The 15,138-nt window shown below is 51.4% G+C and overlaps 1 protein-coding gene across 1 annotated transcript in view; it reads left to right on the top strand.

The window, feature by feature from the left end:
* Nucleotides 1–12,337, top strand: part of Card11 (caspase recruitment domain family member 11) — a 15,968-nt gene extending 3,631 nt beyond the window's left edge. Inside the window, exons 2-9 of the mRNA XM_045142793.1 lie at nt 196–436; nt 1,304–1,397; nt 1,806–1,889; nt 3,359–3,494; nt 4,889–5,074; nt 7,409–7,533; nt 9,922–10,037; nt 11,781–12,337. Coding sequence (XP_044998728.1) covers nt 196–436; nt 1,304–1,397; nt 1,806–1,889; nt 3,359–3,494; nt 4,889–5,074; nt 7,409–7,533; nt 9,922–10,037; nt 11,781–11,985 — 1,187 coding nt within the window. The 3' untranslated portion in view covers nt 11,986–12,337. The remainder of the gene's footprint in view (nt 1–195; nt 437–1,303; nt 1,398–1,805; nt 1,890–3,358; nt 3,495–4,888; nt 5,075–7,408; nt 7,534–9,921; nt 10,038–11,780) is intronic.
* Nucleotides 12,338–15,138: the final 2,801 nt, after the last annotated feature.

Genomic DNA, 15,138 nt, shown 5'->3' with positions numbered 1-15,138 from the left:
TGTATATCTCTCTGTCTCTCAAATAAATAAATAAAATATTTTTAATAAAAAGAAGTGAAAAACAAAAATGGCATGACTGCTCATCGTCAGAAGGAAAACCTGCCACAGGCCACTAGCTCAAAGCAACCATGACAGACACGTGATCTCAGAGGTGCTGAGTATTCTTACTGTGCTCGGAACTTGTCTCCTCTACAGGGTACCGGAAACTGCTGAAGGAAATGGAGGAGGGTGTGATCACATCAGGAGACTCGTTCTACATCCGGCTGAACCTGAACATCTCCAGCCACATGGATGCCTGCTCCATGTCCCTGAAGTGTGACGACGTGGTACATGTCCGGGACACAATGTACCAGGACAGGCACGAGTGGCTGTGTGCACGGGTTGACCCCTTCACAGACCAGGACCTGGACACCGGTACCATCCCCAGCTACAGCCGGTGAGGTCGGGCTCCAGAGATGATAAGAAACGCGGTGTCACAGGGAGCCCTCACCCCCACCCAGGCACTCTCCTACTTAGGGTTCACCAACTCCTATAGAATCCTCATTATGTCCAGTAACCACTAGGCTCTGTGCTCTTTCCTTGTGGTCACTAGTATTTCTTTCTCTTTGTTTTGTGGTGCTGGGAATGGAATACAGGACCTTTTGCATGCTAGGCAGGAGCTCTACCACTGAGCCACGCCCCCACCCCCTCACTGGGGGATTCTAGGCAGGAGCTCCACCACTGAGCCAGGCCCCCAGCCCCACACTGGGGATTCTAGGCAGGAGCTCTACCACTGAGCCACGCCCCCAGCCCCTCACTGGGGGAGTCTAGGCAGGAGCTCTACTGCTGAGCCACGCCCCCAGCCTCTCACTGGGGGATTCTAGGCAGGAGCTCTACCACTGAGCCACACCCCAGCCTTTTGCTCATTCTGTTGTAAAGGAAACCTTGGCAGTGGTCCCTAACTTCCATGATTGACCCAGGCACCTGCCTGGATCTGATCCCCAGCGAGTGTCAGGGAGAGGTCAAGTGTCATGTAGCACCTCTCAGTGCCACCCTCCCACATGATGACAGCTTCCCCTGGCCCTGACCCTGCTGCCCTGGCTTTGGGCAGCAGCCTGGCAGATTCGAGGATGAGGACATGCAGGCCCCAGGAGGTGATGCATCGCTGTGTCCCCCCCGCTCCTGTGTCTGATGGATGCCAAATGCAAATCTGGTGGAAGGCCAGCATTCTGCAGGGTCACCTGGGGCCAGTCTATCTGCAAGACATAGACACAAACTGGTCCCTTTTCCCTCACGTCTTCACCACCATTCCCCCCACCCCCAGGGCCCAGCAACTCCTCCTGGTGAAAGTTCAGCGCCTGATGCACCGAGGCCGCGAAGAGGCAGACAGCACCCACCATACCCTGAAAGCCCTGCGGGTAGGTCCTCCGCAGCTTTCTGGATGCTGGGGACAGAGCCCTAACCAGCTTCACCCTTCCTCCCCAAGTCTATCAAGCCAGATCCTATAATGCATTTCCCAGGGCCTGGTTCTTTGGGAAGAAGCCACTTCTGGGAAGAGCCCCATCTTCCTGGGCCCTGCCTGTCTCCTCTTTGGAAGCAGGGTGGGGGAGGGACCACGCCTCTGCTCCTCCCTCTCTGGCGTCTTTTAGAACCAGCCACCTTCCTCCAGCCACTGGTGCTCCCCAGCTGCAGGTCTTGAATGCCACACCTCACCCCTTCCGTCCGAGACAGTTTGGGGACATGTGACTGAACTATACTCATATAGCACCTACCAAGCTCCGGCCCAGCCAGGGTGATTAATAAACTCATTCCAAAACACCCTGCAGCCCGAAGAACAGCTGTCAACCAGCGACCCCCGCGTCAGTCCCCGCCTCTCAAGAGCGAGTTTTCTCTTCGGCCAGCTCCTCCAGGTAAAGCTCTCCCGAAAGAGCGGGTGGGCGGGCGGGCAGGCACCCACCACCTCGCCACAGTGCACGACAGTGATGCTCTCTGCCTATTGAGAAGAGAAGCCGGCGTGGACATAACAAGGCTTTGTGTTGATCTACCCCTGGTGACTTCTCATGATGCCTCACCTCTCCTGTCCCATTTCCTCCTCCCAGTGACAGGTCGGTAGACAGACTCTGAGCCTGTTGGAAACAAATCCCACTTTCATAAAATATTTGAGGAGACTTCTGGTCAAAAGAAGCTGAAACAATTTGGCTGCTAAAATATTAACAGAAAAATCAGCAATTCTATATCAAGGAAAGGAAACAAACATCTCAGATACCGAGGCCAGCTTTGCCACTTCTGATGGGCCACCATGAAACTTATCTGAGTATCCTGGCAGCCAAAGAAAAAAAGGAAATCACAGCAGGTTCCTTAAATCCTACCTGTCTATGGAGTAATATTTTAGCTCTTTGGGACTGGAAAGGAATTTTTGCCCCTTTTTCTAAATTTCAAAAGATGAAGAATGGTTTGGGGGTTGTTTTGTTTTGTTTTTACATGGATTATATAAGTCTATTATGTGATGTCTTCAGGGGTGATTTTGTATAGGTACAGAAGCGGTCTTTGTTTTATTGCTAGTCAAGAGAAGTAAAGGGGAGAATGTTAAAATGTAACCCACGGGCATGCGCTTCCATAAGCGCTGCATTAATTAGACGCCAACACAGCAGGTATACACCCCGCTGCTCCATCTAGCACTGTGGCCCTCAACCATAGATGGACACAGACAGGTCACAGAGGCGGCATGGGGTGAGTGGAAGGGGAGATCCTGCAGAGCCTGAAGGCCTCCTGAAGGAAGGGCTGTCTGCAAGGACCCGCAGTGGACCCACTTGACGTAAAGGAACCGCGAGGGTCTCATTCAAAGGCACAAGGCCACTCCACGCAAGGGCTTGGCAAACTGTGGTACGAGGAGTGAGGAACAGGAGGTGTGAATACAGGGTCCGTGCCCTCCAAGGGCTGTGTGTGAACTGCAGGGCACGGTACTCCCAGAAGCCCAGAGGATCATGGGGAGCCCAGTGTGTGGGAGATGGAGGAGTCCTTCCCATGTACACCCCCAGGGCTCCAAGCCAGGGTCCTTGTCAGCTGTGCACAAGACAGAAGCTGTATTCAGGGTCCACACTGGAAGGTAGACAATTGGTCGGTGACTCCCACAGGGGCTCAACAGGAAGTAGAGCACAGTCACTAACCCACTAATGTGTCCCAGAGCTCAAGGACTCGATCCACCCACCCAGGGTCCCCCGTTTTTTACAGGAAAAACTGGGCCTGCATCCCCTAGGGCAGAACAAAGGCCTGGCTTGTCTGGCTAAAGCAGCTCAGTCTGGCTCAAAGCCAGGCACAGGCCAAGGGAATTCATCCCAGCCCCGTCCCCTGTCTCCTCTCCCTGCCCCCCCCCCCCCAGTTCGTCAGCAGGTCGGAGAACAAGTACAAGCGAATGAACAGCAACGAGCGAGTACGCATCATCTCTGGGAACCGCCTGGGGAGCCCAGCTCGGTCCTCCCTGGATGTCACCAAGCTCTTGGTCGAGAAGCACGAAGGTATGTGAGGACAGCCGTGCCCCTTCCTGTGGCCTGGCAGGCCTGGTGGCTCAGGTCTGGGCTGCTCTGCCAGGCGCATGTCCCTCCACCCCACATGAAGCTATGCCTATTCCTGTGAGGGACTTGGAAGGCCTACTTCAAAAGGCAAGAGAGGACTGGAGAGATGGCTTAGCGGTCAAGGCACTTGCCTGCGAAGCCTAAGAACACACGTCGGAATCTCCAAGTCCCACGTAGCCAGATGCAGCGATGCAGGCATGTAATGTCACACATGCACACAAGGGGGCGCACAGGTCTGGAGTGCATTCACAGCAGCTGAAAGGCCTTGATGTGCCCATTCCTCTCTCTGTGGCTCGCTCGCTCTCTCTCTCTCCCCCCACAATCTCTGTGTGTCTCTCAGAAATATAAATAAATAAATAAAGGGGCTGGAGAGATGGTTTCGCAGTTAAGGCGCTTGCCTGCAAAGCCAAAGGACTTCGGTTCGATTCCCCAGGACCCACACAAGCCAGATGCACAAGGTGGCGCATGCATCTGGAGTTTGTTTGCGGTGGCTGGAAGCCCTGGCGTTCCCATCATATTCTCTCTCTCTCTCCCTCCCTCCCTTTCTGTCTCTACCTCTCATAAATTAATTAATTAATTTAAAAGGCAAGAGAGAAGGCTGGGGAAATGACTTAATGGACGAGGTTTTCGCCTCACAAGCATAAAGACTTATGACAAACCAAAGAAATGGTCCCCAAGTCCAATCAATGAATTTATTGAGGTTACTTACAAGAGCTGAGTGACTCAAAGGCAGCTGCATTACCAAAAATCTCCCACCCCAGAGCATATGGCTCAGGAGAACGCATGCACACATGCACACAAGGACAAGGAAGTCCCTACCAAACATGCAGGCAACTACACAAACACTGAAGCTCAGGGCAAGGGACCCAGTCAGGCTTGTAATCCTCTTGAGCTTCCTCAGTCTTGTAAGTTTCAGTCTTACAACTTTTGTGAGCTTTCTGAGTCATGTCTGGTTTCTTGTGGGTTTCATGAGCCTGGGAGCCTCCTTGTTCCTCCCAGGAGGAAATGTTTCTATATGGTCCCTCCTCCGAGACGATGTCCTTGGTCTGCTAGAGGTGACTACCTCAGAGCCTGGCAGGATATACATGTGTCACACTCCCAATTGGTCAGAGGCACACCTGGGTGCCAGGAGCAATGGGCAGGCTGCCCAGGCCTAGAGTGGCTGGTGAGATGTCATGTCATGCCATGCACTTGTCCCCAAGATGTCTCTCTCCGTCCTCCAGCCTTCATAGGGCCATGAGGGTACTCAGGGCTCTCCATACCCCAAAATACGCCTTGGCACGGGACAGGGCTCTTGAAAGTTGGCTATTCCTGTCTTCCCACCCATTCACCAACAGCAGCAGAGCTGGAAGCAGACAGTGACCTCAGCAGGAACCTCAGCCTGATCCCCTACAGCCTCGTTCGCGCCTTCCACTGCGAGCGCCGCCGGCCCGTGCTCTTCACGCCGACCATGCTGGCCAAGACGCTGGTACAGAAGCTGCTCAACTCAGGGGGTGCCATGGAGTTCACCATCTGCAAGTCTGGTGAGGACAAACAGACGTATACCATGAGCAACCCATCACAGGGGCGACTCAGCCTCCTCCTTATCCTCCACTTTCCTCTCCTCTATCTACGGCAAAAAGCCTGTCTACACCCCGCTCCCCACTCGTACCCAGTTCTTCCTCAGAAGACAGCCCATCACTGTGTCTTTGTAATGATCTGTAGTCCATACTCTTCTCCCCTTCTGCAACATAGCTCCTTGAATACAGTAGTATTTTATTTATTTACTTATTTATTTTATGTATTTGATAGCGACAGACAGAGAGAGAAAGAGACAGATAGAGAATGGGCACACCAGGGCCTCCAGCCACTGCAAACGACCTCCAGACGCATGCGCCCCCTTGTGCATCTGGCTTATGTGGGTCCTGGTGAATTGAGCCTCAAACCAAGGTCCTTAGGCTGCACAGGCAAGCCCTTAACCACTAAGACATCTCTGCAGCCCCCAGTGGTGTGGGTTTTTTATTTATTTATTTTTAATTTTTTTATTTGGTTTTTCAAGGTAGGGTCTTGCACTAGCCCAGGCTGACCCGGAATTCACTATGGAGTCTCAGGGTGGCCTTGAACTCATGGCAGTCCTCCTACCTCTGCCTCCCAAGTGCTGGGATTAAAGGTGTATGCCACCATGCCCGGCATTAATATTTTATTTTTATTTATTTACTTATTTGAGAGCATGAAAGGAGAGAGAGAAAGAGACAATGGGCATGCCAGGGCTTCCAGACATTGCAAACAAACTCCAGATGCACGCATCACCTTGTGCATCTGGCTTATGTGGGTCCTGGGGAATCAAGCTCAGGTCCTTTGGCTTTGCAGGCACTTAGCTATCTCTCCAGCCCACTACAGTAGTGTTTTTATCACATTTGTATTCCCAATGTCTGACCCTTAGCAAGGCCCCACGTGTGGTTGAGAGAATGGATGAATGAGGTAGGCAGATGGATGGGTGGATGGGAGCATGGGTGGATGCAAAGTTAGGTAGGAGGATGGGTAGGAGTATGCATACACGGATGGAGGGAGGGAGGGAGGGATGGATGGAGGGAGGGAGGGAGGGATGGATGGATGGAGGGAGGGATGGAAGGAGGGAGGGAGGGAGGGAGGGATGGAAGGAGGGATGGAGGGAGGGATGGATGGAGGGAGGGATGGAGGGAGGGAGGGGTGGAGGGAGGGAGGGATGGAGGGAGGGATGGAGGGATGGGTGGATGGAAGGAGGGATGGATGGAGGGATGAGTGGATGGAGGGAGGGATGGAGGGATGGGTGGATGGAGGGAGGGATGGAGGGATGGATGGAGGGATGGATGGGTGGATGGAGGGAGGGATTGAGGGAGGGATGGATGGAGGGATGGAGGGAGGGATGGAGGGATGGGATGGAGGGATGGATGGATGGATGGAGGGATGGATGGATGGATGAGGGATGGAGGGATGGAGGGAGGGAGGGATGGATGGAGGGATGGATGGAGGGATGGATGGATGGAGGGAGGGATGGATGGATGGATGAGGGATGGATGGATGGAGGGAGGGATGGATGGAGGGAGGGATGGATGGATGAGGGATGGATGGATGAGGGATGGATGGAGGGATGGATGGATGGATGAGGGATGGAGGGATGATGGAGGGAGGGAGGGATGGAGGGATGGATAGATGGATGAGGGATGGATGGAGGGATGGGTGGGTGGAGGGAGAGATGGAGGGATGGTTGATGGGTAGATGATGGGTGACTAAATGAATAGACAGTGCATGAGTGAATGCATTAGTGGGTAGCTTCATGGGTGGTTGGGGAGATGGATGGAGGATGGGTGGGTGAGTGGTGGGTAGATGGATGAATGAGTAGGTGGGTGGATGGCTGATGGTGGGTGAGTGGGTGATGGTGGGTGCACGGGTAGATAGAGCGCGGATGAGTGAGTAGGAGGGTGGGTGGCCAGGCACAGAGAGGACGGTCGCGTAGATGATAAAGGGTGGGCAGGTGGAAGGTGGGTGAGCGGCAAGTAGGCAGGTAGACGAGTGAGTGCACTTTTCCATGGTTGACTTGGCAGAGCTGGCCCACAGCACCACAGTTACTTTGTCCAATGACACTGCTTAGAAGCCAGACCAGGAGTGTTGACTAAACTCTATGGTCTTCCGTGGACAGTGTGAAATGTGACTTTAGCCCGACCCTCAGGATCCTTCACAATCTAGTGGAGCAACTGGTACCCACTTCACCTTGGCCAGACATGGACTTGGTGGAGATGGAGTTCTATGAAACCCGGGAGGGGACAGACAGGGCCTGGAGTGGACAGTTCACCTGAGATCACCTTTGCCATCCTAGTAACCAAGTCCTCTCTCTGCAGACATCGTCACCAGAGACGAGTTCCTCCGAAAGCAGAAGACAGAAACCATCATCTACTCCCGGGAAAAGAACCCCAGTACCTTTGAATGCATCGTCCCTGCCAACATCGAGGCCGTGGCGGCCAAGGTGAGCCAAGACCCCACCCAGCCATCTCTGTGAGGTCTCCGGGCTGCAGACAAGGGTGGGTGGCCGACCCTGCCCCTGTCCCTTTTCCCCTCCACCCCTTGCTCTCATATTTGGAACTGGCTTGTGTTTCTGCCAGCATCCAGATGCGTTTGTGACAACAAGGGCCAGAGATAGATGGTGAGCGTGTCAGGGTGAGAGACAGGACACTGAACGGGTGACAGGTATCACACCCACCCAACCGGGAGAAAGTGGGGCAGCTGAACAGACCCAGGCAGCCATGCAGGATAGGGGCCATGTGTCATCCGAAGAGTCCACGAGAGCCAAGCAAGGTGATGCTGACCAGGCCCAATCACTGAGTTCTTTCTCACCTCGGACCTTGAGTGCTTCAGCAGGGGAGGGCCAGGCTCAGCCCCAGGGACAGTGCCCTTGAGGATAGCACGAGCTGGTAGCCCTTGCTGTCCAGCTGGACAGTTAGTGCCCAGTCCACCCCCACCCCACCCTGTGTCGTTGACATACAGGTGACATCAACCAATCTGACCTACTTTGCTGTGATTTTTAGAAGTTTGAACCAGGTCTGGAGAGATGGCTTAGTGATTAAGCACTTGGCTGTGAAGCCTAAGGACCCCAGTTCGAGGCTCAATTCCCCAAGACCCACGTTAGCCAGATGCACAAGGGGGCACACGCATCTGGAGTTCATTTGCAGTGGCTGGAGGCCCTGGCACATCCATTGTTTCCCTCTTTCTCTGTCTGTCACTCTCAAATAAATAAATAAATAAATATTTTTTAAAAAGTTTAAACCAGGGCTGGAGAGATGTCTTAGTGGTTAAGGCACTTGCCTGCAAAGCCTAAGGACCTATGTTTGACACTGCAGGTCCCACACAAGTCAGATGCACAATATGACACAAGTGAGCAAGGTCGCACATGTGTACAAGATAGCACACGCATCTGGAGTTCAATTGCAGTGGCTGGGAAGCCCTGGCGGGCCAGTTCTCTGTCTCTCTCTTCTCTCTCTGTCTCTCTGTCTTTCATACACTCAGTCTGACGCTCATAAAAAATAAATACATAAATAAATAGAGGCTGGATAGATGGATTAGCGGTTAAGGCCTTTACCTACAAAGCCAAGGGATCCCAGTTCAATTCTCCAGGACCCATGTAAAGCATATGCACAAGGGGGCACATGCATTTGGAGTTCGTTTCCAGTGGCTGGAGGCCCTGACACACCCATTATCTCTCTCACTCTCTCTGCCTCTTTCTCTCTCTCTCAAATAAACAAAAATGAAGTTTAAAAATAAATAATTAAATAAATAAATAAAAATGTTTGAACCAGATACATAGCAAGATTGAGACCAGCTTGGGATTGAGACCCTGCCTCAATAAAGGAAAGACAAACAAGGGGCCGGAGAGATGGCTCAGCAGTTAAAGATGCGTGCTTGAAAACTCTGCTGGCCCCAGGTTCAGTTCCCCAGCTACCCACATAAAGCTAGACAGGCATTCTTTTACAGTGGCAAGAAACCCTCATGTGTCCACACACACATATGCAAATAAATAAGAACTTTTTCAATGAAAGACTGAGCCAGGGCATTTCAGGAAGCTCTGGGAGCTGAGTAAAGAGAAAGTGGTCTATGCCGTATTTCCTTCCTTTCTTCCTTCTTCCATTTCTTTCATCCTTCCTTTTCTTCCTTCCTCCCTCCCTCCCTACCTACCTCCCTCCCTCCCTCCCTCCCTCCCTCCCTCCCTCCCTTCCTTCCTTCCAATTTTAAGGCAGGGAACTTGCAGTGACCCAGAACTCACAATGCTCCTGCTTCAGCCTCCTAAATTATGGGGTAACAGGAGCGCTGTACCGCAACACCTGGCTTTTTGTGTTCTGTTTCTTGTGGAGTTTTTGTGGGGTGTCTTTTTGTATTTTGGGTTTTGCTTTAGACAGGGTCTCACCATGTAGCCCAGGCTGAACTAGAACTCAGTCTTCCTGCCCTGGCTTCCTCAGTGCTGGTATCACAGGCACACTTCTGTTCTCTTTTGACGTATCATGTGTGCCCGTTGGCCAAGTACAAATCATCCTTTTTCCAAAAATGGCAAGTACACAGTTAAGCGTCCTGCCAACCTGCCCTTTCTAGCATTTTCTATCCTCTGGCCACCTTGGAAGGGCCCCAGGCCTTTCTCAGCGGTGCTGAGCAAGGTGGTGGGAAGCATCCAGAGGTGTGGGGTTCTGGTCCCATCGAGGTCCACTTTCACAGTCTCGCGATTCAGCTTATAGTGCACAGGGCTCCCGTCCCCATGGTATGGGGGTTGGGGAGCCAGGCACTGTGTCTGGCTGGCCCTGGTGCCCACGCAGAGGAGAAGACTGGGAAGGCAGGGTGCCATTGTTGATGGGCCACTGGGCTTTTGCAGAACAAACACTGTCTGCTGGAGGCTGGGCTTGGCTGTGTGCGAGACCTCATCAAGTGCAAGGTCTACCCCATCGTGCTCCTCATCCGTGTGTGCGAGAAGAACATCAAGAGATTCAGGTAGGGCCCCAACACCCAACCCGTCCTTCCCAAAGCTCTGGACCTCTGGTCCATGCCAGACACGACCCTGGCTCACAACAGTAACCCCCAGTGCAGGGAGGGGGATGAGACGGTGCACGTGTGTAAATGCCTGCAGGTAGAACACAGGTACCTTCAGGTTATCCTCTGACCTCAACATGTGCAAAATGGCACACTCACACCCATATAGACACCTACATACATGCATACATACATACATACTGAAGTTTTGTTTTTTTTTTTAAATTTATTTGAGAGTGACAGACACAGAGAGAAAGACAGATAGAGGGAGAGAGAGAGAATGGGCGCGCCAGGGCTTCCAGCCTCTGCAAACAAACTCCAGACGCGTGCGCCCCCTTGTGCATCTGGCTAACGTGGGACCTGGGGAACCGAGCCTCGAACCGGGGTCCTTAGGCTTCACAGGCAAGCGCTTAACCGCTAAGCCATCTCTCCAGCCCATACTGAAGTTTTTATGAGGGCCTCAGCTACTGCAATCAAATGCCAGATGCATGCACCACCTAATGGGCACGTACAACCTTGCATGCTTGCATCACCTTGTGCATCTGAGTTACGTAGGATCTGGAGAGTCAAACATGGGTCCTTAGGCTTCACAGGCAAGTGCCTTAACAGCTAAGCCATCTCTCCAGCCCCATAATAAAGACTTTTTCAAAAGTTAAAACTTTTAATCAATTCTACCTCCAGTTCAAATAATTTTTTAAGAACTTTTATTTATTTATTTATTTGAGAGAGAGAGATAGAGAGAGAATGGGCACACCAGGGCCTCTAACCATTGCAAATAAACTCCAGACACATGTACCACCTTGTGCATCTGGCTTCATGTGGGTACTGAGCAATCGAACCAATCCTTTGGCTTCACAGGCAAGTGCTTTAACTACTAAGCCATCTCTCCAGCCCTGGTTAAATTTTTAAAAGAAGAAAATAGTTGGCCAGGCGTGGTGGTGCATGCCTTTAATCCCACCACTCGGGAGGCAGAGGCAGGACAGAGGCAGGAGGACTGCCATGAGTTGGAGGCCATCCTCAGACAATGTGGTGAATTCCAGGCCAGCCTGGACCAGAGTGAGACCCTACCTCAAAAAAAGAAAACAAAAAAAAAAATAGTTAAAATGCTAAAATATATATATATTTGGTTTTTCAAGGTAGGGTCTCGCTCTGGTCCAGGCTGACCTGGAATTAACTATGTAGTCTCAGAGTGGCCCCAAATTCACAGTGATCTTACTACCTCTGCCTCTGGATCACTGGAACTAAAGGCGTGTGCCACTATGCCCAGCTTAAAATGATAAATTTTATATAAGGCATACCATATCACAAATAAAAATCGCATTTTTGTTGAGTGTGGTGGCACACACCTGTAATCCCAGCACTCGGGAGGCAGAGAGAGGACAGAGGCAGGAGGACTGCCATGAGTTGGAGGCCATCCTGAGACTATGTAGTGAATTCCGGGTCAGCCTCACCTAGAGCAAGACCCTACCTCAAAAAAACAAAATAAATAAATGAATAAATAAAACAAGTAAATGAGTAACTATAAAGCTTGCTCTCAGCTTCTCCATTTGAATCGCGTGAAGGTCACCGGCATCAGACAGCAGCCAGCACAGTAGTTAGATGTGCATGGTCATGTGGCCCTATGCAAATTTATCCCGTCCTAGGCAGTGGGCATCAAACCCCACAGCCTCCCACCAACCCTCCACGCTTCTCCCCGCCCTGTAGGAAGCTGCTGCCACGGCCCGAGACGGAAGAGGAGTTCCTGCGCATGTGCCGGCTGAAAGAGAAGGAGCTGGAGGCGCTGCCCTGCCTGTACGCCACGGTGGAGGCTGAGATGTGGGGCAGCGTGGAGGAGCTGCTGCGTGTCCTCAAAGACAAGATCAGCGAGGAGCAGCGCAAGACCATCTGGGTGGACGAGGACCAGCTGTGAGGCTGAGCCGGGGACCCTGAACACCCACCCTAGGCCTGGGGCTCTGTCCTCCGCACAATAGAGCCATGAGAGAGGTCAGGTGCTGCTGGCACGAGCAGAGATGGGCCAACCCAGGACACAGAGGCCAGGGCTGGGCCTGAGGCCAGCCGTCCCTCGGAGGCCTAGGCCAGAGCAGCGGTTGAATGTTAAGGCATTAGGGCCAGTGCGGGTGGCTGCCTGCAGGCTGAGGCCTCTGACAGCCCGGGCTACCACTACCTCTGTGGACACGTAGACCCATGGCCCAAGCAGAAGCCTCCCATTTTCCCATGTTATTATTTCCTTTGCATTAAATTTTTTCTAGTTCCTTGTCTTATTTCCGTGTGTGTGTATGTGTATGTGTGTGTGTGTATCAGGTTCATGTGGAGGCCAGAGGTCAACATTAGGCATCTTCCTCAATCACCCTCCACCTCATTCTTTGAGACAGCATCTCTCATTGAAGCTAGAGCTACTAGATTCATCGAGACTGGCTGGCCAGCGAGCCCCAGGGTTCCACCTGTCTCTTCCTCCCCAACGCTGAAACTGTAAGTGCTGTGCCCAGCTTTGATGTGGGTGCTGGGGATTCAAACAGGGGTCTTCATGCTTGCACCACAAGCATTTTCGCCGCTGGGACATCTCTTCCCAGCCCCAGTTCTTTATTTTCAATTGAATCCTTGCAGAGTTTTTTGTTTTGTTTTTTTGGTTTTCAAGGTAGGTTTTCACTCTAGCCCAGGTTGACCTGGAATTCACTAGGAAGTCCCAGGGTGGCCTCAAATTCACGGTGATCCTCCTACCTCTGCCTCCCGAGTGCTGGGATTCAAGGCGTGCGCCACCACGCCCAGCTTGAGTTTATTTTAATGTGTGTACTTTTATTAACAACTTCTATATTTACAGACAATAAACCATAATAATTCCCTCTCCTCCCCACTTTCCCTTTCATAGCTCCATTCTCCATCATATCCCTTCTCTCCATTAGTCTCTCTTTTTTTTTTAATTTTTATTAACATTTTCCATGATTATAAAATATATCCCATGGTAATTCCCTCCCTCCCCACCCCCACACTTTCCCATTTGAAATTCCATTCTCCATCATATTACCTCCCCATTACAATTATTGTAATTACATATATACAATATCAACCTATTAAGTATCCTCCTCCCTTCCTTTCTCTACCATAGCCTCTCTTTTATTTTGATGTCATCATCTTTTCCTCCTACTATGAAGGTCTTATGAAGGTATTGCTAGGCACTGCAAGGTCAGGGAAATTGAGGCCAATTTCTGTCTGGACAGTTGCATTGTAAAGAGTCATACCCTTCCTTTGGCTCTTACATTCTTTCTGCCACCTCTTCCTCAATGGCCCCTGAGCCTTGGAGGGCGTGACAGAGATGCTTCAGTGCCAAACACTCCACCATCACTTCTCAGCACTATGTTGCCTTTTGGGTCATCCCAGTGGTCACTGCCACCTGAAAAGAGAAGCTTCTCTAACCAGAAATGAGAGTGGCATTAATATATGAATATGCACATTAAGTGTCGTGCTTACTGGGCAGTTTGGTGAGCATAATATATGCATTTATTCAGACAAGAGCAGGCTTTATACCCCTAAGGCTCATGACCTACCCCATCATAGGCTTTTGATTAGGTTTTCAGTACCAGGCATAGATTCCCTCCCATAGAGCAGGCCTCCAGTCCAAGGCAGTTGGTTTTCCCTGGAACAGACATGCCACAATCGCACCCGTTCAGTCATTTGGCCTGGCTAACCAAATGTATGGCTCCCAGTGTCCACTGTTTTCACCGCTGATGACTTCTGTCTCCCATAGGACTGCATGCATTGCAGCTTTTCCCAACTTTGTGTCAGCTGGTCTACAAGGAGGAGGTTTTCAGCTCAGCCACACCTTGATTTCTCAGTGGCCTTGATGCCCAGGCATGTGGAGTCTTCAGCAATAGGGTCTTACCATCTCTTTCTCATGGGAAACCAAGGGGCTTTTAGCAATATCCTGTAATGTTTTGGAGGTAACAGGGACCTCCCTGGCCAAGAACTCACTGGAAGGTATCCCATCCCTGGCACTGAAAATTTTCTAGTAACAATCTATGGTTTCTGTGTGTGCCATTATCCAAAAAAAGTGAGCTTTCACTTATCTTGAATTTTGATTGTCCCTCCCCCACCCTTCTTTTACTCAGTTTCTTCCCCTTAATACCATCCCCTTAAGTCTTTCCCTCTCCTCCCTCCCTTTTAGCCTTTTTCTAGCTTACTGGCCTCTGCCACCAATTTTTGGTTCCAGCTTACACACAAGTCTAACACTTGTAACTAGGATCCACATATGAGAGAGAACATGTGACGTTTTGCTTTCTAAGCCTGGGTTATCTCACTTAGTATAGTCTTTTGTCCTCTTCCTAAACAAAATTCCCTTCCACCAAGCTTTGCAAAGGCCAGAAGGGGCTCTCGTGTGTAGTGAAGGGAGGTGGCTGTTCATTCCGGTCCTCCCAAGATACCTGACTGACACGTGGGCGGGATGGTCTCTGGTGGCTTCTTATTTGACTCGGGAGAGTAACTATACAGTCTCCCAGGGAAGGGCTGAGCCCCACACAGGCAGCTGTGAGGTCTCACTGTGCCCTGCACCTTAACTCCAGCCTTGACGCCAGGTTCCCTACCCAGCACTTTCTGCACGCCACCTTTGTTCCCTTGTTCCTGTCCCTCCAGTGTCACCCCCCAGCCTAGGGTGAACTTGTGGGATAAGACCTTCTACGAGGGGAGCCCTTCCCCACTACCCAGAAGCTAAGGGTATAGGAAAGCCGTGCCTCTCTCTATAACAGCCAGCGAAGGCCCTAAGGTTCTAGAACCTTCTTCTTGGCCATTTGATGCAAACTTGCCAAGTATGAATCCAACCAGGCACAGCCAAACCAAGCCAGGTCACACATGCCGCACCTGCTGGACCCTAGGTCCTATAACTCAGGAAGTTCATAGGAATTGTAGAAGCAGCCCAGACTGACAACCTGATATTCATACCCCTTGTAAACAGAACCCTACTTTCATTCTGGGAACTCACGTGCACAGCCAATTGACCATACATTCCCAGCCTCCCTGGCAGCTAGAGTGATCAAAGAAATAGAGAAAGAGCAGACAAGTGGTCCTCTTCCTC

Source organism: Jaculus jaculus, chromosome 2 (assembly GCF_020740685.1).
Source record: "Jaculus jaculus isolate mJacJac1 chromosome 2, mJacJac1.mat.Y.cur, whole genome shotgun sequence".
NCBI classification, from domain to species: Eukaryota; Metazoa; Chordata; class Mammalia; order Rodentia; family Dipodidae; genus Jaculus; species Jaculus jaculus.
Note: the sequence above shows the minus strand (reverse complement) of the source record. Positions and strands in the feature narration are given on the sequence as shown.